Source organism: Martes martes, assembly GCF_963455335.1.
Source record: "Martes martes genome assembly, chromosome: 10".
Classification (NCBI taxonomy): domain Eukaryota; kingdom Metazoa; phylum Chordata; class Mammalia; order Carnivora; family Mustelidae; genus Martes; species Martes martes.
The window spans coordinates 57,646,665-57,672,764 of NC_137898.1; the positions used below are offsets into that span (position 1 = coordinate 57,646,665).

Sequence of the window (26,100 nt, forward strand, 5' to 3'; positions counted from 1 at the left end):
CTTACATATGACACCAAGGGATGATCCACAAAAGCACAAAATGAAAAACTGGCCTTCAGAAAAATTAAAACTTACCATTCTTCAACAGAAAGATAAGCCACAGGCTGGGAGAAAAATCTTTGCAAAACGTCTATCTCATAAAGGATATCTATTTGCATACATGTGTCAAAACTCAAAAAAATTACATACACTTTCAATATTTACCCTGATTGCATTATCAATTATAACTGAATAAATCTTTTAAAAAGATGAACTTGAGCTAAGGCAGCATCATAGGAGATGCACATAAAATATAGGAGAGAGGCAGAATCCTTGGGACTTGGTGACAGAAATAGGTGAGAGATGCTCAGTTTCCTTTATTAAAAGTGGAGACAAGTAAGACCTTCAGGTAGCTATTTAATATAAACCGAAAATGACTGCAGTGTCAAATCACTGCACTGATGCTAGTGGGGGGGGGGGTTGTTATTGGGAAAAAAGTATCTAAAAGAATTCAAGAGATGGGGTGCCTGGGTGGCTCAATGGGTTAAAGCCTCTGCCTTCAGTTCAGGTCGTGATCCCAGGATCCTGGGCCCTGTATGGGCCCATACAGGGCTCTCTGCTGAGCGGGGAGCCTGCTTCCCCTCTCTCTCTCTGCCTGCCTCTCTGCCTACTTGTGATCTCTGTTTGTCAAATAAATTAAAAAATAAAGAATAAAAAAAATAAATAAAAGAATCCAAGAGAAAGAAAACTCAATTTTATCTTCCACCCCAAAAATGTAGCAACGATGGCTGAGGTATTTAACTCAATGACTTAAAGATTCTCTTAGCAAAGTAATTTTTATGTAGCTAAAACCACAGGATAAACACCTTTCTCCCTGGGTTTATGTAAAAGCAAAAAGGGGATGCCTACTCTTTTATACTGATCTGACTTCTGAAATGGTTCAGACAGAAGCCCAATGGCCACCTGCCCCCGCTGGGTATGTCAACACAGAAAGGCCAGCTCTGCTGGGTTTCTCTCTAAAAGCCTCCTGGTTTGCCAGTACTGTTCCAGCTGCCTCCTGTGAAAAATCGCATCCTACAAAGCAGAGACAGAACTGGAGATCTGTTGAGTTTATGTCATTATTTCCAAATTATTATTTGGAATTATTTCCAAATTATTCCCAGTAGAAAAGAAATATTTTCTAAAGGCAAAGTTCAAAGTCACACTAGAATACTGGGTTCTTTTGCTTTTCACTGGAATCATATTATTTAGTTAGAATCAAAGTTGATAGTTTGAGACGTCTTTGATCCACACAGATGGGGAAAGAAATTATTACTTTGTTTGGCTGATAGCATCTTTTGAAATCTCATGTCCAGGAAAAGGGAGAAAAAATAGTAATGATGCACTTTGTTTAGAGGAATGCAAACCGTGTTTTAGAGGAGAATCTTCTTAGGTCAGTGCCTCCTACCATCCCTCTAATGGCACTGTTACTGATTCTACTGGCTCAAATACGCAAACAATAATTCGGTTTCTCAAAGATTCTACAAAATCTACCTGGCCTCCTTTCCTTTAAAGAACTGCCACCTCCCCCCGCCCCCCACCGCCCGCCTCTCCACAGGGTCTTAGAGGGATTGGAAATTGCCGCACCCCCTCCCAGCCCATACATATTCTCTCACTACCACTACCCCACATAAGTCTGTGATCCGGACTTTTCCAATCTGATTCTCCCTCCGCCACATCTGACCGTTGAGCAAAGATACTTAGAAGACAAATGAATGAAGCAGAGACATCTAAAAGTAGCCAATTAGAAAAGGCCAATCCCCTAGCTCCTGCTGCTGGGACCCCTGGAGTTACCCTTGCTCTTGATCCTTCCCCAGCCCAGTTTGTTCAGCTCTTTCTTACTTAATTTTGGGTAACAAAGAATTTGGTGGTCTTTGTCTTCATGTCAATTTCCGTGGTGATAAGAATCCCTCCGTTATTCATGGTGATGCCCTTGGATCACACCTGAGTTTGAGCTAATGAGATGACTCTGCACAGGGCCAGTAACCAGGAAGACCAACGAGGTGACTAGTGGATTGGCACTTTGGGGAAGGACATAGTAGCCCAAACTTCAGAAAGGAAAAAGGGGTGCAGACTGAGGCCCTTCATGGAGCCAGTGATGCAATCAATCATGTATATGTAATAGGACCTCCATAAAAGCTCTGGACACTGAGGCTCAGATGAGCCTTCTGGTCGGCAAACACATTCGTGCTTAATGTGCTGGGAGGGTGATAGGTCCTGATGCCCCAGGAAGAGACAGAAGCTCCAAATTCAGGACCCTCCCAGCCTCGCTCTACTGTTCTCGTCATTTGGTTGGCGTTGGCCCTAACTCTTATCCATTATAATAAAATTGTAATCATAAATACAGCATTTTCCTGAGTTCTGCGAGTCATTTAGCAAATTTATCAAACCAGAGGGGTAGTGGGAACCCATGATTTATAGCCAGTCGGTCAGAGCACAGATGGCTGGAAACACCCAGAGTTTATGGCTGCTTGATGGCTAAAGTGAGAGCAGTCCTCTTGGGGACTATGCCCTTAACCTGTGAAGTCTGCACTGACTGGGTATTCAGTGACAGAATCACATTGCATTATTTCATTACACACTCTCTTTGATTCATATTCCTCATCTGTAAATGGAGGCAATCATAGTATTTCTACTTCAGAGGGTTTTTGTGTAAAACGAATGAGTTAATCTATATAAATCACTCAGAACAGTGGCTAGCATATATCAAATACTATATAAATATTAAAGTTGCTTTTTAGTTTTCATTGTTTTTATTACTGAAGTCTAGAACTGGCTAATGTAGCAATTATCAGGCTTTTCTGTTAAAAATCTAAATAACACTGAGAAAACACTGGCTCCCACCATCAGTCAGAAAATGTTAACAACACTAATCATGTAGATGGTACTGGCACTAGTCGGCAAATGTTCTGCACACAAACGAACACTGCTGATATCCATCTCCTCCAGCAGGACTCAGGCCAGCTGGCTTGTGCCAGCGCCAGAAGATCACGTGCTTTTTGTAGCTCTGGAAATCATCACTCCAGAGATTAGGGGCCATGTTCTAAATAATGAAGCAAACTGTCCGAGGAATACTCCACACGAAGATTCTAACTTTTAGCTTGGCATGGCACATACCAGGCATGGCACATGATGAGCAATCCTAAAACACACATGTCACCTCACAGCTTAGCTATGAGCTACCTCCCAGCACACTGGAATGTTTCTCTGCTCCTCAGTAATGGGAACCAACCCTTCAAAACTCACTCCATTGTCTTTCATCTTCCTGTCATTTAGAACATATCTGGAAGTGTTCCAAATAGTTGCTGAATCCAGGAATAAAGTTCTTACCAGAAAATTGTCTTGGCTGCATTTTAGTCTTATGATTTCTTCCCTGTTTCTGCCCTCTCTTGGTCACTTTCCCTTCCCAGCTACTTCTGTGGAGTTTACAGAGACGGCCAGGAATGCTTTCCCTGCCATCTTCATTCCAAATTCCCACTTAATGAAACCCACTTTTCAAACCCAGGCGCCATGTCCTCATGTAGTTACAGAAAAAAGAAGAAAACTAAAATTAAACAGTACTAATAGAAGATTTTTCCTGGCAGTGCCGGTATAATTCCAAAAATCATTTCACTGGTTGATCTTGCATCAGTAGACAGCCAGAGCTGCTCAGGAGATATTAAACAAAGCCCCCACAAGGAACTCAGCTCCTAAAGATTTCTAGAAAGCTGTCTATATAGCTAACTTATGCTTCTTCTAAATTGATAATCTCGTTTCCCACCTACATTATACATGATCCCTTCCAGATCTAAAATTCTATAATCCTAGGTAAGATTAAAACAAAAATAGAAACGGCCTCATTTCCTACCAAAACTGGGTTTCTCTACCACCAGACCAGTACTTCCAACCAGGATGGCATAGAAAGCACTGACCCAGGGACAGGAAGGTCCGAGTCTAAGTCCTGGCTCTGCTATCTACTAAGTACATGACAACAAACAATCACTTTGTAAATCTGAGCCAAAGGCTCCTCACCTACAAAAGCAGGAGCCCTGGTGGTCACTTAAGTTTAACCCTTCTTAGCCTCAAGACCTCCCTATGAGAACCTGCGAAGAAACTGCTTCCAATCTTGTTAGTATCAAAGGACACTCTAACCACAGACAAGATGCAGAGGAGACTAAAACCCTGTTTTTCTCTTCTCTGTCAAGCTTCACACAATTAGATATGCTCTTTCACTCAGAGCTCTGAAGCAAATGCTTCAGGGGAAAAAAAAATGGTAGTTATGGCTTAACAGTTTTCTGCATGAGAAATAACTAAAGTTTTTATTTAATAAGTTCAACAGGAGTCCACAGAATGACATGACGGCTGAAGGCTCCAGGAGCTAATCAGGCTGCACTGACAAGATGCATACAGGGTCCAGAACTAAGAAGTTGAAAGTCCTGCTCAACTCTGAGCTGGTCAAACCACCCCTGTGGGTCTGTGTCCAACTCTAGGAGCTATGATCTAAGACAGTAACAAAAGTGTTCACAGGTAGGAAACCAAGACAAGGAGGAAACTGAGAAAACATGTTTCCTTCAAACAACCTGGAAAAGAAAGGACTCAGGGGGAGAATGCATCTTACTTCCAGCCAATCTTTGAATCATCTAGGTCTCAGCAGAGACCAAGCTGAGACCAAGTGGGGCCTCAAAAAGCCAGCAAGCTCCCTATCTCTGGAGAAGAGCAGAAAGTGGGGTCAGTGGTGAGAAGGCAGGTGGAGACCGGATGGAATTCAATTAGAATTCCAACGAAGAGCAGCTCCAACTCTGGAGCACCTTCCCCCCTCCCAGCCCGAGGATTAGATTCAGCCTTATTCAGTGACTATATGTAGAACCATTTTAATAACTTGCTCTTACAAAGCATTTTATCCTCATATACTTTTAAAGCCAAGTCCCTGCCCATCTTCTTCTGTCTTCTCTAAACCTTTCCAGCAACTAAGATTGACAACCAAGCTGCCTATTACCTTCTGAAGACTTCCATGCTTTCCACAGGTCCTCCACACTGATGAGCTTATCCTCACCATGGAAGGTGCTGTGTTTCACTGTCGGGTCATGGTAATTGAGGTCTTCCCTCAGGAACTGCAAGGGAAAAGCACACAAGTCACAAGAGATACCTAGGAGCCAGCCCACCAAGATCTCCACGCAGGCCATCCAGGTTTCCACAACACATTCCATCCACCCAATGTACATGTGTACCACGTCACTCATCTGTCCTTCCATGTGCCTATGTCCTAGTTGGCAACTACACTGCCTCTTCTTCTTCGTTGTATGTTTCACTTGGAAAAAAAATGAATAAGAGAGTCCTTTCTCATATTTTTGTAATTATGGAAAGAAAGATACTAAATGATAGTTAACTGGAATTCCATAAGCTAGAAGAAGGAAGAAGGATAGGGAAAAAGAATTAACAATTTGTGATCACTTGTTTATACACTAAGCAATATTCCAAGAACTTCTACAATACTTTTTCATCAAATCCTCTACAACCAATGAATTATCACTCCTATTTTACAAACATGAACAGTAATAACTCTAAGATAATGCCACTTGCCCCAAATCACATTAAATTTAGAGAGATTAAATTATTTGTTATGATGGTTTTAAAACGTGTCCACAGTTCTATGACAATCCTCCCACCGAAGGTGAATTCCCCTCTCCCTGAATATAGGCTGACACGAGTGACTCTTCTTCTAACAAACAGAATGTGGCAGCAGTGATGTCGAATGACTTCCAAGCCTAGGTGAAAAAAGGCAATACAGAGTCCACCTGGCTCTCTCCCTTTTGGGACACATGCCTTGAAAGCCCTGAGCCAACAACTATATACAAAGCTGGGCTACCCAAAAGCCACCACTCTGGAGAGACCATGCAGAAAGACTATACTAGAAACACAAAGAGATGTCGCCCCAGCCCAGGGATCAGACATGTGAGTGACTGAGACTTCAGGTGATTCCTGCCCCCCACTTTTGAGTCACTGCATCTGAACCCAAGTGGACACAGATGAGCTGTCCCCCCGCTTTTGAGTCACTGCATCTGAACCCAAGTGGACACAGATGAGCTGTCCCTGCTGACCCATGACCCAACTATAGGTAAATAACAAAATTAATGTTGTTGCTGTTTAAAGCCACTGACTTTTGGGGAAGTTGGTTATACAGCATTAGATAACTCAAACATTGGCTCAAGGTTACAGCTGATAAAGTGATAGATTTGTATTCCAACCCAAGATTTCTGACTTTATTGTCCAAATTTTTCCCCAGCACTGTAGGTGCTATCCTTTAATTATTGGTATTTCTTTTCATAATATACTCTTACAAGAAAGAAGCAAAAGAAATCAAAGCTTTTAGAAAAAATTTTTTAAAGATTTCATTTATTTATTTGAGAGAGAGAGAGGGAGGGAGACAGAGCAGCAGGCAGAGGGAGAGGGAGAAGCAGGTTCCCCACTGAGCAGGGAGCCCGATGCAGGGCTTGATCCCAGGACCCTGGGATCATGACCTGAGCCGAAGGCAGCTGCTTAACCCAATGAGCCACCCAGGCATCCATGAGAACTTATTTTTAATAACAATTACACAAGTGATGTGATAAAGAGCCCTGAACAAAAAGATTTTGTCAATTCTTAGAAAAACTAAACTAATGAAAGTATTTTTTGATTTTTTGAATAGTCAGCTTTTTAGGCCATCTGACCTTCAATTCATTTTATGCTGTAAGTTGTGAATTTTAACATTTTTTTGCCAAGTCGCCACCTTGTTATCCCAACCCCATTCATTAAATTATCTTGTATTCATTTTGAAAAATGCCATTTAGTAATAAATTAAGTCCTTATGTATACTCAAGTATATTTCTAGGCTCTGCATTCTTTCGCACTAAATGACATTCCTATTTTTATACTAGTTGTTGACTATTTTATTATGCCTTTCATCTTATTTTATACTTCAATAATAATTTCTAATGCCTAGACCTCCTCTTCCCATAGCTCTTATATTTCAGAATACTTCTTGTCAATCTCAGCTGCTTATTTTCAAAATTAATTTTAGGACAATTTTATTAATTTGTTGAGAGTCTGACTGTTCTCATTGGACACATAAGTGATGAGATCACTAGACCTTAGACAGCAGACACTGGGACATCTCAGGGAAGACACAGTCACAAACAGTCTGACATGGCCAGTCTGGGGACAGAAATTCATTCATTCATTTAGTCAGCAGACATAAGATTTCTAAATACCAGGCATAGTTCCAGGCACTAGAAATACAGTAAGTATTAAACAAAACAGATACAAATCTTTATCATCATTGAGCTAACATCCCCTTATATAATTCCTATAAAACAAAAAAAAGGAGCAGGGAATGCCAAGAGTAGTGGTATTCATGGTCTGTCATTTTAGAGGAGTCACAGAAGGTCTCATTAAGAAGGTAACTTTCAGGGACACCTGGGTGGCTTAGTCGTTAAGTGTCTGCCTTTGCCTCAGGTCATGACCCCAGGGTCCTGGGATCGAGTCCCACATCAGGTTCCCCGGTCAGCAGGAAGCCTGTTTCTCCCTCTCCCACTTCCCCTGCTTGTGTTCCCTCTCTAGCTGTGCCTCTGTCTGTCAAATAAATAAATAAAATCTTAAAAAAAAAAAAGAAGGTAACTTTCAAGCATATATCTGAAGAAGATGTTGGAGAAAGGCAAGCAGAATAACTGGGAGAAGACTATCCAAAGCACAGGGAATGGCATATGCAAAGGCCCTGAGGCAAGAACATGCTCAATATTTTCAAGGAATAGCAAGGGGCCAGTGTGGCTGAAGAGAAATGAGAGGTGGTGACTAGTGGGAGATGAACTGGGGAAGCACCAGAGGTCCAGATCCTAAGCACTCATGTAGGCCATTATAAGGACTTGGACTTGGACTCTGAGAGGGAAGCTATTGGAGGAATTTGAACAGAGATGCAACGTGATCACATTTATATATACATTTTAAAATTTATTTCTTTATTCCAGAGAGAGAGCATGAGCTGGGGTGGGGGGGTTGGGGGGGTGGGGGGGTGGAGGGAGAGAGAGAATCTCAAGCAGACTACCTGCTGAGCGTGGAGCCTGACTTGAGGCTTGCTCCCATAACCATGAGATCACCATCTGAGCTGAAACCAAGAGTCCAATGCTTAATCAACTGCAACACCCAGGTGCCCCTACATTTATGTATTTTTTAAAGACTGTTCTAATGGGTATTAACAAGGGCACATGTGGTAAGGAGCACTGGGTTTTATATGCAACTAATGAATCACTGAACACTACATCAAAAACTAATCATGTACTGTATGTTGCTAATTGAACATAATTTTACAAATAAAATAAAATAAATGAAAGACTGTTATAAATACTGTGCGGGGGAGCAGCCTATAGGAGGACAAGGGCGGGTGCAAGGAAACCAGTTTGGTAGCTATGACAATAATCCAGCTCGAAATGAGGTAGTAGTGTGGACATAATGGAAAGTTGTCGGGATTTACAAATATTTTAAAGAGATCAAACCTGTTAACCCTCTGATTACAGATATAGGTATACCCTGTGTTGGTCCTCTTGGGCTCTAACCCAGATCCTCTTAACCTAAGACTAGAGAAACACACATGATATGCAGACCTCAGGAGCAGAAATGCCAAAATCTCCAAGAAAGGGGATTTTTCTGCCATTCCCAACTAACTTTAGGAAACTATCTGACAACACATACCAGCTGCTTATCGGGAACTAATAAGAAATAGACAGCTTTACATAGGCAAGTCTGATCACTGAGGTACAGGGAGAGCAGAGAAACTCATGGGAAGAAAGTACAAGGAGGACCTGCACAGGGCTCATGCACAAGCTCCATCGGCACCACAAAGGAGGAGTGGGAGCAGAAAACAAGGCCAGCGAGAAGATGGTGCCAAATGAGGAATGTGGGCTGACAGAAGCTACACCTGAAGGAAGGGCCTGAAGCTGAGGGGAACCTCGTTAGAGAACAAAGACGTGGGATGCATCAATCAGACCTTAAGAGGATGAGAAGCAGTATACTATAAATAGAAAGGGTGCACCACTTACAGAAACAGACCCCTTCCTTCCTGTGTGACTTTTGGGCAAGCGATTTGGCCTCTCTGACCCAGTTTCCCTCTCAGAACGAGAACTAGGCGTCCCTCTCATCTAAGTGTGCTAAGGAATAAATGAGACATGCTTGTAGAAGTCACAAGCTGCCTTTGCACCTATCTTTTAAGGGCCCATAGAGCATTTCCTAAATTGAACCCATATTTAAAAATCAGATTTCAAGGGCACCTGGGTGGCTCAGTTGGTTAAGCGACTGCCTTTGGCTCAGGTCATGATCCTGGAGTCTCGGGATCAAGTCCCACATCAGGCTCCTTGCTCAGCAGGGAGTCTGCTTCTCCTGCTGACCTCTCTCCTCATGCTGTCTCTCTCTCATTAATAAATAAATAAAATCTTTTTTAAAAAAATCAGATTTCATACCAAGAAAATCCAGCTTTTCAGGATATCTTTTTTTTTTTTTTTAAAGATTTTATTTTTAAGTAATCTCTACACACAACATGGGGCATGAACTCACAACCCTGAGATCAAGAGTCCCATGCTCCACCGACTGAGCCAGCCAGGCATCCGCAGGCTATCTTTTTTTTTTTTTAATCTAAGGATCTAGACACAGAACTCCTGGATCTTAAGGGCTTAAGGGCTGCAACTCGATTGGAAGGGAAATGGTGGCTCAGGGACTTGTCAAGAGCTGGCCTCAGCATGGAAAGCTCCTTATTTTCTTTTTCTTTCTTTTTTTTTTTTTAAGATTTTTTATTTATTTATTTGACAGAGAGAGATCACAAGTAGGCAGAAAGGCAGGCAGAAAGAGAGGGGGAAGCAGGCTCCCTGCTGAGCAGAGAGCCCGATGCAGGGCTCGATCCCAGGGCCCTGAGATCATGACCTGAGCCAAAGGCAGAGGCCCAACCCACTGAGCCACCAAGGCACCACTCCTTATTTTCAGATAGTTTGCCCATTACAAAGTAACTTCAAAATGCAACATTTTCTGAAGATGTTGTTATTCACATTTTACTTAAAGCTAAGAAAAAAAATCAATTGTCTATATCAAAGGACATGATGTCCATGTTGTCATCTGGAGCGGCTTGGAGGAGGGGGAGTGGGTGTTGACAGAGGTCATGAGGGTCTCCACCCCCAACCCCAGGGCTCCGCTCCTGGCTTTGCAGAGGGAGCTGGCAGCAATGTGCCAGAGCTGAGCGTCAGCTGCCCCCTTCTGAAGAGCCATGTGCTCTCTGGGCTGAGAGCAGAGAGCTCGTGATGCCTGATGCCCACAGAAGCACTCTGTTACACTGTAAAGCACAAATCAAATGTTAGCAGTTGTTATTATTGGCAGGCAAGTGAGATACAGACGTGAAAGCAAGAGAAAAACCTTCTTCGTCAAAGATGGCTCCTCTGCACCTTGTAGACCCTCATCAGTATTTTGGTCTATCTCCCCAGCCAAACCATATAGGCTCTGATGGAGGTCCCAGGGATCCAGCCATCAAGACAGCAGACAAGAATGCTGTACCAAACTTGAACTCTGACGTCCAAGGTGCCTGGGGTAGGCACTGCCATATACCACTCTGAACACTGCCCCACATCCAGCTAATAGCTAAGGTCTGAAGACAAAGTTTAAAAGCAACAAAAAGCAAAACCCAAACCAAACCAAAGAGGCAACTTTTGGCCCCTACAACAAAGATTTACTATTTCAGACTCAGAGCAAGTAGTAGTTCTTCTCTCAGGAAGGTCTGAGAAGGCTCCCTAAAAGTCTTGCCTTACCATGGGGAATGCGGCACTGGCTAGAGCCACTGCTCAGTAGCTCTCCGAAGAGCAGGGACCAGCTGTCACGAGGTATATTTAGCTCTATGAGCTCAGAAAAGTGATCTCCCTGGTGGTGGCGCAAAGAATGCAATCCCATCCCTACCCCGAGTGAAGCAGTAGTGAGGAGATGTGGGTGAGAACAGACAGAGAGGAAACACTCCCTAGAATCCTCAACAAAACAGGCACAGCCAGCCTCAGCGGTGAACAGAAATCACAGATTGAAAGCTGGAAGAGCAGAGCGCCCCTGGGTGCAGGGATCCGGGCAGAGCTCCTGGGTGTTTCCTTAGAAGATTACTCCTTCCTCCCATTTCCAACTGTGTTCCCAACTGCTCACCTTCCATGCCTCCCAAACCAAACCACAGCACCCCCACTCCCACTCAGCCCCTTCCTCATACCTCCACACTATTTAGAACACAAAAGATACATGTCCCAGATCTAAGACACTTCCCAACTCTTGTTCACCTCTTCGACATCTAACAAGGACCCATGTTTTAGCTACAAGAGCTCTAAATGCCATTTGTACAAAGTGCTGGGACTTGGATGTCTCATAGGGGAAGTATCCGTCCCCAGTGACATCAGAAGCTATTACTGAGGGCGCCGAGAGGACAGTCATTTCTCACTCACCTCTGTACATCTAGTCCCACTTCTGCCACTCCATCTATCTACCACATTAGTCACCAGAATGACCTTTGTAAAGTACAAATCTGTAAACTATACAAATGCACCTACTTAAACTCTCACGGCTCCTTATCACCTACAGAATAATGCCCTAGCTTCTTGACCTTATATGCAAGGCCTTTTACAATCTGGTCATAGACTGACTTTCCAGGCAGCCATTCTCCCTCCTTACCAGACACCCAGAGTCCAGACCAAGGGTCAAGAAACTATGGCCATGGACTAAATCCAGCTTGCTGCTTCTTTTTACGAATAAAGCTTTACTGAAACACAGTCACAGTCATTTGTTTAGGTACTGTCCATAGCTACTTTCATGTTACAAAGGCAGAGTTGAGTTATTGTGACAGAGACTATATAGCCAACAAAGCCTAAAATATTGACCATGGGGCACCTGGGTGGCTCAGTGGGTTAAGCATCTGCCTTTGGTTCAGGTCATGATCCCAGGGTGCATGTATTGAGCCCCACATCAGGCTCCCCCTCTGTCTGCCTCTTCCCCAACTAGTGCTAGATCTCTCTCTCTCTCTCTCTCGATCTCTCAAATAAATAAATAAAATCTTTTTAAAAAAATTATTTTTAAAGAAGATAAAAGAATAAAAAAGTTCGGCAACATTTGCTCTAGATACATCAAGCCACTTCAGGCTCCTTGAACAAACCATGCTCATCATACCTCTAAGCGTTTATACAAGGTATTCCATTTAAAATGTTTTCTCCTTCTCTTTATCTGCTAGAGAAAAAGTCACTGCCTCTGTGAAGTTTCCCAGACCTCTCCCAAGCAAGTTAATTGCCCTATTCCATTTGTTCTCTTAGTTCTCAAGGCATACATCTATGACAGTACTTATCCCATTACACTACAATTACTATTGAATTACCCCCCCTTACTATCTCTAAGCAACTCAAATATAGAAACTATATTTTGTCATTTATCTCTAACCCGTGTCTTACAAATTCTCTGGAACACCTAAGCGAATCAGTAATTTAGCTCCATAAGCCCACTTCCAAGCACAGGCCTGGCATAGAGCAGGGTATGTAGTTATTAAAGAACTGAATGAATGTCTCTCACGTGACAACACCCAGCAGGGGGCCTAGCTTACCACAACTAGTCAATGCATCTTATCTCCCCTAAACAAAGGAAGGAAAAGGTCCCCAAACTGTCAGCCAATCAAAAATAAAGATATTCAGCTAGGGGCCGGCGGGTTACACTGGCTTGGATTTGTTTGTAGCACGATGGCTTAGGGCCTGATTCTGGAGCCAGGCTGCCTGGATTTGAATCCTGGTTCTAGCACTTACTTTCAGTGTATGATGCACATCATTTGTAAAATGGAGGTAATATAGTACAAAACTTCAGAATACCCTCATGTTAAGGGTATTACAAATGAATTAATTCACATGAAGTACTCAGAATAGTGCCTGGCACAAAATAAGCTCTCTGTGTGTGAGTGATGTTCTCTTAAATATGAATATATTTAATGTATTATAAGAAGAATATAAAGATACTAAGAATGTGCAGTCCTGGAGCTCACTATCCCAGTGATGCTGATCCCTCATATGTAAGGAAGACTCACAGGGGAGGTAAAAGATAGCTATTTCCTAAGTCCCTGCTATATAAAGGCCATGTGCCAAGAGATGAGCAATAGAGATAATTAAGACAAGGTACTTGTAATCTACTGACCTTGAAGGTCTGTTGTATCCTCCTCTATGATTTTTACTTTGAAAGTGTTAACTCCAATTAAAACCAAAGTTCTACAACCTTATGCAACACCCTACCTGACTTCTTTGCCACATCAACTGCCATTTCCTCCCATCTCCTGTGATAATGAATTACTTAAAAGTCTCTGAAAGCATCAAGCTCTTCACCCGTCTAACGTCTTTGCATATGCTATTCCCTCACCCAAACACTCTACTTTTTCTCTCAGTCATTCCGGTCATCTCTTTAGACCCAAATTACATGTCAGCAACTCTGTGCATGGGCAAAACTAACAGGTAAGTTCTTCTTCTATGACTCCATCCCAGCATTCTCTCATCCTACTGCAGTATCCTCATCACTGACATGGCTATTTCCACCACTAGAGGAACTTCTTCCAAGGCAGCAACTACACCTTCCCTTTTCCTCCCATAAATCCAGTACCTAGCACCCAGCCCTCAGCACATACACAGGTACAGAGGATCCTTCTGAGGTCCAGTCCTTGTCATGGAATCATCCTTAATGTTGTGAGACCAACGGGGCACATGATAGAGATTGAACCCTAAAGGTAGCATCTCAAGTTCCAGCCTTCTAGGCACCTAGCGAGAATGGCAAAGACTGGGAAATGCTGACATCTCTTGTCTTGTAATTTTTTTTAATAAGCATTTTTTAAAGATTTTATTTATTTATTTGACAGATAGAGATCTCAAGTAGGCAGAGAGGCAGGCAGAGAGAGGAGGAAGCAGGCCCTGTGCTGAGCAGAGAGCCTGATGCGGGGCTCGATCCCAGGACCCTGGGATTATGACCTGAGCCAAAGGCAGAGGCTTTAACCTACTGAGCCACCCAGGCACCCCTTGTCTTATAAATTTTAAGGACCAAAGTATATAAGCTAGCCAAGTACTACTGGCTAGGGAATCTATGTCTCATGAAAAAAGAGGATAGAAATAGGTCACTAATTTAAAACTATTCCTCTAGAGAGAAGGGATCATCTTCTTAATTGGGGTCAATACTGCCACATCTTTCAGAGAATGAATACACAGTACTGCACAGAATGTATTGTGGGTAAGGATGTTTTCAAAAACTGATGAATCAGCGGGGACTTCTGGCTTGATAGCATAAGAAGCTCCATGGACCCACTATCCAGTGAAACTGACAAAATTTTTTTTTAAAACAACTCTTTAAAGTTTCTGGAAATGGTCCTAAAGCATATAGCAAATGAAGAAATGTGCTTAAGAATATCTACTAAAACTCAGTAAGAACTGTGAGAGTCTGTAGAATCTGAATTAATATCTGCTCCCTCTCTCTCTCCCCACTTCCAAATCAGTAAGACAGGAACTCCACTCCAGACTGGGGCCGCCAAGAACCAAGGTTCTCTGACCCCGAGCTCGCAACTCAAGGGCTATCTGTGTGAGAGGAGCAGGATATCTCCATTTCTCACTCTGCCTTCAGTTACTGTTGCTTAGGCTAAGTTCTAGGTGAGTCCAGCCAAGAAGCGGGCCTCCCTTCTTCTACCCAGCCCCCACTTACGAAGCAAGGACTTCACCCTGGATGCAAAGACACTGAGGATCCTAAGGCCCCAACTGCCATTGCCCTGGCTTATAAGACAGCAAATATACTCTGGGAGAGGCAAGCCAAGACAGCCTGACGCTTCTACCGTGCCTCCACTGAGTGCTCAGCTCCTAAAGTGGGGTATCACTCAAAGAGAAGCACACCATTATCCCCACCTCCAGCTCCAGAACTGTGGCTCAGAGATTTTGCCTGGGGTGGAGAGCAGGCTGTACAAAGAGTTTCAAACCTCTTCCTAAAGGAAATTATTTTATTTGCAACAGAATGTGAAGGAGTTCAAGATCAAGGGCATTCTCAAAAATAGTGAAAGTAGTGGTAAAAGGCATCTAGGAGGAGACTGGTAGATTCATTAGAGATAAAAGCTAACTGTAGGCTGGAGAATTTGCTGGTGAGAACAGGAGAATGAGATGGGAAGAGTCCTCCTGGGGTAACAACAAATCTCAAACACTTATCTCAGGAACTATCCTTTCAGAGGAGCCCCAATATGAGTGGATCTGTCTGTGGAACACTGTTGAAAACAATAATCAGAAGACAACTAAACTTAACAGCTAAGTATGGCCAGGAAAAGAAAGTCAATGAGGGCCCTACCCAAACCACTGTCATCCAAAGGTGACTATGGACATATCCAAAGCTTTACCCTCTGAGGAGCAACAGGAGAGGCTTCACACTGTAGGGGGTGGGTGGGACGGAATGGACCACAAATAAGATCTTGCCAGCCACCAAACAAACAAGCAAACAATAAGCACCAGAGGGGGTTGAACCAGTACCTAGAGTTGCTACAATATACTATCAGAAACATCCAGTTCCCAACAAAAATATACAAGACATACAGATTAAGAGGCAAATATGACCCATATACCAGAAAAAAACACAAGCAAAGGAAACCGTGACAGTAATCAAATATCAGATTTAACAGAAAAAGACTTATCAATTAAAGACATTATATATATGTTCGAATACTAAAGGAATGTGTGATGACAAAGTCACATCAAGTAAAAAATGTCAATAAATAAAAATTACCAAAAAGAACCACATGGATTTTGTGAAGTTGAAAAGTACAATAACTAAGACGAAAGTATAGGTCAGGGGCTCAAACAGGAGAGCTCAACCAGCAGAAGACAGAATTGACAAACCTGAAGAGAGAATGAAAGAAATTAGACAATCTAAAAGAGAGAAAAAAGAATGAAGGAAATGAATTATCTCAGAGAAATGTGCCATACCATTAAACACATAGGCATAATGGGGGAATCAAAAAAAGACTATAAAGAGAAAGAAGCAGAAAAAAATATTCAAAGAAACAACAGCTGGGAAATTCCCAACTTTATTGAAAAACATTATTCAGAAAGCTCAATAGACTTCAAAGAGGATAGGATAAATGCAAATGGATCCAGAGGCACATCATAGAAAATACTGAAAGCCAGGGGTGCCTGGATGGCTCAGTTGGTTAAGGGACTGCCTTAGGCTCAGGTCATGATCCTGGAGTCCCAGGATTGAGTCCTGCATCGGGCTCCCTGCTCAGCAGGGAGTCTGCTTCTCCCTCTGACCCTCCCCCATCTCATGCTCTCTCTCTCTCTCCCTCTCTCATTCTGGCTCTCAAATAAATAAAATCTTTGAAAAAGAAAATACTGAAAGACAAAGGCAAGAAGAAAATCTTGAAAGCAACAAGAGAAAAATGATTTGTCACAAAAAAAGTAAACTCAGGGGCGCCTGGGTGGCTCAGTGGGTTAACTCTCTGCCTTCGTTCGGCTCAGGTCATGATCTCAGGGTTCTGGGATTGAGCCCCGCATCGGGCTCTCTGCTTGGTGGGGAGCCTGCTTCCCCCCTCTCTCTGCCTGCCTCTCTGCCTACTTGTGATCTCTCTCTCTCTGTCTGTGTCAAATAAATAAATAAAATCTATTTTTAAAAATCTTTTTAAAAAAAGTAAACTCAATAAAATTAAAACAGGTAACCTCTCATCAAAAACAATGGATGCCAAACGGCAGGGAGAGGACATGTTCAAAGTGCTAAAAGAAAGAAGTGTCAACCAAGAATCTTATATCCAGCAAAACTATCTTTCAAACGTGAAGGCAAAATAAAGATACTTCCAGATAAACACTGAGAAAATTCATTGCTAGCTGACACACCTTACAAAAAATACTAAAGGGAGTTCTCAAGGCTGATAAATGACCCCAGATAGTCATTTGAATCCACATGAAAAAATATATCTGCTCCTTTTTTAAAAAATTTATTTTTAGTAGAGAGACAGAGATCACAAGTAGGCAGAAAGGCAGGCAGAGAGAGAGGGGGAAGCAGGCTCCCCGCCGAGCAGAAAGCCCGATGCGGAGCTCAATCCCAGGACCCTGAGATCATGACCTGAGCCGAAGGCAGAGGCTCAACCCACTGAGCCACCCAGGCACCCCATATCTGCTCCATTTTAAATAAGATTCACTCATTCACTTAACAGTATTTACTGAATGCCAATACTGAGCCAGGTACTATCCTAGGCAGCTAGAGATTTAGCAGGGATTTAGGATCTGAATAAAACAGATCTCCTGCCCTCATGAACCTCATATTCTAGACAATAAATAATAATCAATGATTGAGTGACAGAATCCAGAAGGTGACTGAGTCCTTAAAAGTAAAACAAATTAAAAAGAAGTGATATGTAATGATATGTAATGAAGGTCTGTGCCAGAAATGGGGTAGAGTTAACAGAATTCATTACTAAATAGGGTGGTCTGGGAAAGGTCTCATCGATTAGGAGACGTTTGAGAAAAGAAAAAATATTTGTGAACATGTGGGAATTATCAAAGCAGATACCTGGGGGAAGACTATCCCAGAGGTAAGAGCTAGAACCTTGGCCCAAAGACACAAACAACAAGATGTGTTTGCAGAACAGCAAGCAGTGTGACTGAAGTGAAAGACCCAGGGAGACTTATGATCTATAATCCATAGGGAGACTGCAATGATAAGGTGAAGCCAGACCACATAGGGCTTTCCTGACTCTTTTGGTGACTCTGGCTTTTGCCCTAAAAGAAAAATGAAGCTATTACAGGATTTTGAGCAGAGGGGTGAAATGATCTGGTTTGCATTTTTCCTGTAAAACTCTCTAGCTATTACACTGAAAACTGACTGTAGACACAGTGATCTGTGATCTGTGTGAAATGATCAGATTCGAGGTATGTTTTGAAGGTAGAACCCACTGGATTTATCAGTGGGTGTGGGTATGAAAGGAAATATGAATGATTCAGAGTATTTCAGGGCCAGGCAACTGAAACAATGGAGTTGCCTTCAACCAAGATGAGGAAGCCTGCGAGTAGAGCAGGTTTTAGATGAAGTGGTACTTAGAATCCATGTGAAGTATGTTAAGCTTCAGATGTCTTTAAGATTTTTAGAAGAAAACACAAGGGTAAATCTCCATGATGTTGGATTTGACAATGAATTCTTAGATAGGACATCAAAAGCCTGAGGAGCAACAAATATAAATAAACTGGACTTTATCAAAATCAAAAACTTCTGTGCTTCAGAGGTCACTATCAAAAAAGTGAAATCTCCCATTACCGAATGGGAGAAAATATTTGCAACTGACATACCTGATAAGAGACTTGTATCTAAGATATATGAAGAACTTTAATAACTCGATGGTAAAAAGACAAACAGCCCAATTTAAAAAACAGGCAAAAGGCAAAGGATATGAATAAAAACATATGAATGAAAATGATATGAATAAAAAACAGGCAAAGGATATGAATAAAGCATTTCTCCAAAGAAGATATACAAATAGTCAATAACCACATGAAAAACTGTTTGACATCATTAGTCATGCAAATCAAAACCATAATGAAATATTATTTCACATCCACAAGGATGGCTGTGATTAAAAAAAAAAAATCAGATAATAACAAGTGCTGGTGAGGATTTGGAGAAATTGGAATACTCATTCATTGCCGGCACAAATGCAAAATGGTTCAGCCACTTTGGAGAACAGTTTGACAGCTCCTCAAACAGGTAAACATAGTGACCATATGACCCTGTAATGACACTTCAGGTATATACCCAAGAGAAGTAAAAACGTATGTCCAAAAAAACTTGTACATGTCCGTATACAGCAGCATTATTCATAACAGCCCAAAGGTAAAAACATACTAAATGCTCATCAACTGAGGAGAGGAAAAAGCAAAAGGTAGTGTGTCCATACAATAGAACAGTCTTCAGCCATAAAATGGAGTGAAGTTCTAACACATGCTACCACATGGATGAACCTTGAAAACCGTATGCTAGGTGAAATATGCCAGTCAGAAAGGACCACATAATGGAACTAGAGGGTATCATGCTTAGCAAAATAAGTCAATCGGAGAAAGACAACTATCATATGATCTCTTTGATATGAGGAAGTGGAGATGCAATGCGGGGGGGTTGGGGGGAGGTAGGAAAAGAAAAAATGAAAAGATGGGATTGGGAGGGAGACAAACCATAAAAGACTCAATCTCAAAAAACAGACTGAGGGTTGCTGGGGGGAGGGGGGACGGGAGAGGGTGGTGGGGAAATGGACATTGGGGAGGGTATGTGCTATGATGAGTGCTGTGAAATGTGTAAACCTGGCGATTCACAGACCTGTACCCCTGGGGATAAAAATACATTATATGTTTATTAAAAAAAAAAAAAAAAAGAATTAGAAAAAAAAAAAAAAGACCAAAAAAAAAAAAGAAAGGACCACATACTGGGGCGGCTGGGTGGCTCAGTCAGTTAAGCATCTGCCTTCAGCTCAGGGCATGACCCAAGGGTCCACGACCCATTGCATCAGGCTCTCTACTCAGTGGGGAGCCTGCTTCTCCCTGACCCTCTGCCTGCCACTCCGCCTGGCACTCTGCCTACTTGTGTTCTCTGTCAAATAAATAAAATTTTTTAAAAATCTTTTTAAAAAAGGACCACATATTACATGATTCCATTTGTAGGAAGTGTCCAGTAAAGGCAAATCTATAAATACAGAAAATAAATTAGCATTTGTTCAGGGCTGTGAGGAAGAGGCAGATAGGGGAATAATAGCCAATGTGTATAGGGTTTCTCTTTGAGGTGATGAAAAGTTTCTAAAATTAACTGTGGTAATGGCTGCACATATTTGTGAATATACTCATACCCACTGAATTATATGCTTTAAAGGGGTTTAATTATATGGTAAGTGTATTTTATCTCAATAAAGCTGTTTAAAAAAAAAAATGATGGGTTAGACCAGGGGCCAGGCAAATGTTTTTCTATAAAGGACCAGGCAGTAAATATTTTAGGCTTGGTAGACCATACAGTCTCTGTTACAACTACTCAATTCTGCTCTTCTTGTGTGAGCAGCCAAGGACAATAAGTAAATGTGTAAGAGTGGTTCTGTACCAGTCAAACTTTGTATTTACGGACACTGAAATTTGAATTCGTGGAAATTTCACATGCCATAAACTCTTCTTTGCATTTTCCCCCCAACTATTTAAAAATCCAAAAGCCATTCTTAGTTTGTAAACTACAAAAAACAGGAAGGGGGTCATGACCCCTTGATTAAATATACCTACTCCTCCCTCTGTTACAGCTTCAAGTATTAAGGAATTCTCTCTCCCTTACAACCCCTATAAACAAGAGTCAACTCTGATTCCCCTCTCAGTTTTTCCCCCATACTACTGGCCCCAGGCATGACTTTCTTTTTTTTTTTTTTTTTAAGATTTTATTTATTTATTTGAGAGAGAGGCAATGAGAGAGAGCATGAGCGAGGAGAAGGTCAGAGGGAGAAGCAGACTCCCCATGGAGCTGGGAGCCTGATGCGGGACTCGATCCCAGGACTCCAGGATCATGACCTGAGCCGAAGGCAGTCGTCCAACCAACTGAGCCACCCAGGTGTCCCCCCAGGCATGACTTTCTAAGACTCTGGAACACCCAATTCCAGCCAAGCACTTAATAGCAGGAAAACTTCCTGGACTCCATTTCCAAAACAGAAAACTTGGCAGAAGAGTTGAGGACTCACCATGTGTTCCTTTTAAATGCCACTCACCTTTAGGCAGTGAGGGGACAAGGGGAAAGGCTTGGGAACAGAGAATATAAAAGAGTAAGGCTGGGGCACTTGGATGTTCCAACTGGTAGAGCATGCAGCTCGATCTGGGGGTAGTGAAGCCAAGCCCCACACTGGGCCAAGAACGTACTTTAAAAAAAAAAAGAAAAAAAGAGTAAGACAAAGAGTAAGACAAACTCAGGTTCCTCTTTTACAAGCTTCTGGCTCCTAATCACTGTAAGAGGGAGAATTTAGGCTTATGTGTCAAAGAGTAATACCAAATAACTTTCCTTAAGAACAAAATCTATTCGTGTGTTCTAGTACCCCAAGGGAAGGAAGAGGGAGTAGTGAAGACATTGGGTGTTCTAGAAGCCTTTATTAAGAGGCATTTATTTGGGGCACCTGGGTGGCTCAGTGGGTAAACCTCTGCCTTCGGCTCAGGTCATGATGCCAGGGTTTTGGGATCAAGCCCCACATCAGGCTCTCTGATCAGCAGAGAGCCTGCTTCTCTCTCTCTCTGCCTGCCTCTCTGCCTGCCTGTGATTTCTGGCTGTCAAATAAATAAAATCTTAAAAAAAAAAAAAGAGACATTTATTTATTCATTTGCCCAACCAGCCATTTAAATGAGCAACACTATGTGACATGCCCTGTGCTGGGATCCAAGAACACCGAGATTTTTTTTTTTAAAGATTTTATTTGAGGCACCTGGGTGGCTCAGTCAGTTAAGCATCTGCCTCTGCTCAGGTCATGATCCCAGGGTCCTGGGATTGAGCCCCACATCAGGCTCCCTGTTCAGCGAGGAGCCTGCTTCTCCCTCTCCCACTCTCCCTGCTGGTGTTCCTGCTCTCGCTATCTCTCTCTGTCAAATAAATAAATAATATCTTTTTTTTTTAATTTTTTATTTCTTTTCAGCGTAACAGTATTCATTGTTTTTGCACCACACCCAGTGCTCCATGCAATCCGTTCCCTCCCTAATACCCACTACCTGGTTCCCCCAACCTCCAACCCACCCTCCCGCCCCCGCCCCTTCAAAACCCTCAGGTTGTTTTTCAGAGTCCATAGTCTCTCATGATTCACCTCCCCTTCCAATTTCCCTCAACTCCCTTCTCCTCTCCATTTCCCCTTGTCCTCCATGTTATTTGTTATGCTCCACAAATAAGTGAAACCATATGATAATTGACTCTCTCTGCTTGACTTATTTCACTCAGCATAATCTCTTCCAGTCCTGTCCACGTTGCTACAAAAGTTGGGTATTCATCCTTTCAAATAAATAAAATCTTATTTTAAAAAAAAGGCAGGTTCCCAGCTGAGCAGGAAACCCGATGCAGGGCTCGATCTCAGGACTCTGAGATCATGACCTGAGCCAAAGGCAGACACTTAACCGACTGAGCCACCCAGATGCCCTGAACACAGAGATTCATCAGACATAATCTAAAGCACCAAGATGAGGGGCACCTCAGCTCAGGTCATGATCCCAGGGTCCTGGAATCGAGCCCCATATTAAGCCCCATCTAGAGCCCCACAACAGGCTCCCTGCTCATCAAGGAGCCTGCTTCTCCCTTTCCCGATACCCCTCCCCACTGCTCATGCTCTCTCTCACACTCTCTCTCTCTCAAATAAATAAAATCGAAAGGAAGGAATGAACGAACAAACAAACAAACGAAAGAACAAACGAACTAACAAACCAAGGTGAGACAGATACAGAGAGTCAGTCCTGGTCGGCAAGAACCACTATTCTATGTGGAGGGTATGGCTGAATCTGTCCTCAGTCCCAAGGACAGAGCCCAGAAACTCTCTTTCCAGTCCTTCCAAGCCCACACTGCCTCAAACCCACAGAGTTTTCCACTCTGAACTAATTAGAGAGACATCGAGAGCCTTCTGAAGTGATACATGGGACAAATCTCCCAGATACAGCCTCAAATCCCATCTCTGCCACTTACTCACAAGGTCACCATAAGCCTGTAAAATGCAGACAACCTCACAGTGACGACGTGGAGAAAATGAGATCATGTAAGACGTACCTCACGGTGCCTATATGTAAAAGGTGCTTCATAAATGTTTCTCTCTTTTGAACCCAGCTCCTCTGGCAGGAGGGCTCATACTGTGGAGAATGGTGTGTTCCGAGCCAACCGGCCCCTGACCTCTGAGTCCCAGAAACGTCTAATCTTAGCTCCTGCTCTTCAAGATGCCAGGTGGCTCAAGAAAAGACGGGCACATCTGTGCCACACTGCTCATCTCACACCTATCTGACCTACAGGTGGGAGGGGCTGGCATTGCTGGGCACCAAGGGGAAAGAGAAGAAGCTGGATAACAACACCACTAATGACATTTTCATGCAGCATTATGGGTCACAAAGGATTCTTACCATCTGTTATCTTACAGGAACCACACACCAGCCATCAAAGAAAACCCTACCTCATAAAGAAACTATTCCCTAGACACCTCCCTACTTAGTGTCTCCCAAACTTGCCTTTTTTTTTTTTTTTTTTTTGGCCTCCTGCCTTTACTCATGAAGTTCCTTTTTCCTGGGATGCTCCTCCTTCTTCTTTTCATCAGGAAACCCTGCTCATCTTTTAAAAACCAAATTCCAGTTTCACCTGCTCTGCAAAGCCAGCTGCTGACACCCCGTCAGTCAGAATGAGAGCCATCTCTGTTTACAGTCCTTCTAGTTCATCATCTTTGGGATAAAATCCAAGTTCCTCAGTATGGCAAGAATCTGGCTAATGCCTGTCATTTCCAACTCATGTCATCTCCAACCTCTCCCTCCCAGTCCCACTGTTACATTCTATGCTCAAGTTAAAAGAACCACTGACTTCCTTCACTGGCTGTACCCTTCCCACCTTTGTCCCCAGGTTAACTTCTCTGCATCTCCCAAAATCCATCTCAGGCATCACTTCTTCTGGGTCGTGCTTCCTGGCGTCCTAGGATAAGTGAAATTCTCTCCTCTTAAAATTCCAGGAAAAAAAAACTCCAGAGTATGGGGATGAGCTACTCTCTCATCACAACATCTATTAGGACATGTATGTTCTCCTGCCTCACTAACATGTGAGGTCCTTGCAAGCAGAAAATTTGTCTTCATTATTAGTCTGTGCATATCCAGTACACAGCAGACACAAAATATGTTTGGAGAAGGAAGGGAGAAGGAGAGTGGGGGAGAACATGAGAACAAATAAGGGGAGGGTCACAAAGCCTCAAGCAGATCAGCCATTACATCAAAACCAATTGTTTCTAATGCCATGAAGTACACTGAATGGGATACACATGCACAGACATGCAGAGAGAGACTTGCGTAAATCAACACAAACACCAGTTAGGTCTGAAGGTAGGCGAGGCCAGCCCCTGATTCCTCCTTAGACAGGAAGATTTGGAAGCTTATACCTGAAGCAGGGCTTCTCTCTCTCTCTCTCTCTCTCTCTCTCTCTCTGCAGACTTGGCCATTTCTGGCTGCTAGATGACCCATCCTTGCATTCTGCCCACCCACCATGTAGGGTCCACTCCAGCCTACATTAACGGCATCTTTGGACTCCCAATTACACTTCTGCCTCTGTTTTTACCTCCAGGTCCTGCATACTGTGCTGTTGCCTAACCATTTCCTCCTTACCTTCTCTTTGATTCTCGACCCAGCTTACGGGCTTTCTCTCAGTTCCTGTGTCCTTGGATCTATGTTTCTCTCCTGCCTCCACTTCCTATCATACAGACACGCTTAAATACAGAAAGACACATACAAATATAAAAAGGCATAAAATGATGTACACACACATGCAAAAAAACAAACACGAGGCGCATAAACACAGCTACACATACAAACACACACAGAAGTCTTACAAATCTACCTAGTCCATGTCATTGACAGGACTGCAGTCCAGAATAGACAAAGCAGACTCACCAACGAAGGGTAGGGGGGGAGGAAAACAACAGTCTGCGTAGTGAGAAAGAATTTCCCTGTCTGTCAAAGCAAACCACCGTCTGGGTTTTCCTGGAAACATGAACAGTCCCATCTGGGGGAACTGCTGCTTCATGCTGTATCTGGCCAAGGCATTGGGACAGATTGCAAACTAGGCCTACTCCCTCTGATGTGTAGCTCAGCTTGTCTGGCAACTGGTCCCCTGCCCTGAGTGCTGGCTGACAAGGCATCTTCTGCTACCCCAGCACATGTTAGATTACCTCGCCCTTATTTCTCTCGCAACTCCTACAGTCTTGCGCACGCCACTGTCACGGCCTGCAAATGTGCTGTTGTCACAGCCAGGTCCCAGGTCTGCCTCTCTCGCTACCCCGAGGGCTTATCAATGGCAAAGAGTACCTTATTTTCATCTCTACTTTGCAGATGAGGAAAGTGAGGCTCCAAATTACTTGGCCTTACAGCTCTGCACTGCAAAGTTTGGATCTGAATTCAGGTCAGACTCCAAAGCTTATGCTTAGACTTTTAAAAAGGCAATGTCCAAATACTTTATTCGAAGACATTCAGAAGAGTTTGGGCTGAATGCATGAGCAAGGCTATAGAACTTGAACTCAGTGAGAGCTGGGAGGTGAATGCTACCGCCACCCTACAGTTAAATGTTTACAAGAAAAAATGGGGATGGGTCATTCCCTTAGCCTAAGGACCAGGTTTCACCTGAAGAATGATTATCATTCATGGTATCACTCATCTCTGTTCTGTCCAAAAGGCCTGAGCAGACCTCAATCTGTGCTTTGCCGAGATTAGGGCAGGGGGTCAGAATGTTCTACAAGGCAGGAGATAAGATGGTGATTGCACCAGGAGACTGGCAGGAAGCTAGAAGGCAAAAAACCAGAGAGATGCCTCCAAACTGTAGCAATCCCTCAGGTCAGAGAAGAATTACTGCAGCAACAGAAATGTACACAGAAACCCATGCTGAGGTTATTTGAAAAGCTGTTTGCAATTATTTCTTTTCTGCCCTATTTTGCATATAGCAAACTGAAGGGAAAACAAGGCAAAAGTGCCAGGCAGTCAAAGCTGTTAAAAGAGGAAGGAAGGAAATCTATGTTCAGGATTGGGTCCAGGGACCAAGGGGAAAGCTCCGATTCCCAGGGGCCGGCATGGCAATAGCAGTGGGAATCAGAGGGAGGCCCTGAGCACAAGGTGAATCCAGGAAAAATAAAACCAGGACAACATAGCCAGCTGCCTCTGACATCGCCCCTCCTGGAGCTCCATATAGTAAGTGCCAAGAATTTGATTCAGGTTCCTGGTATGTGGGTGAGAGGGAATTACCACCTGGGTTCTCCCATAACTTTCTTGCCGTCTTAGCTTTCCCAGAAGTGACAACTATAAAAAGGAAAAAGGAAGGGAGGGAGGCAGGGAGAGA

The 26,100-nt window shown here is 43.0% G+C and overlaps 1 protein-coding gene across 4 annotated transcripts in view; it reads right to left on the reverse strand.

Moving 5' to 3' along the window:
- STIM1 (stromal interaction molecule 1) overlaps nucleotides 1-26,100 on the reverse strand; it is a 193,085-nt gene that overhangs the window by 55,745 nt on the left and 111,240 nt on the right. For all 4 annotated transcript variants that reach the window (XM_080817817.1, XM_080817815.1, XM_080817816.1 and 1 more), the window contains exon 3: nucleotides 4,994-5,108. In XM_080817817.1, the coding sequence (XP_080673943.1) occupies nucleotides 4,994-5,108 (115 nt within the window). The remainder of the gene's footprint in view (nucleotides 1-4,993; nucleotides 5,109-26,100) is intronic.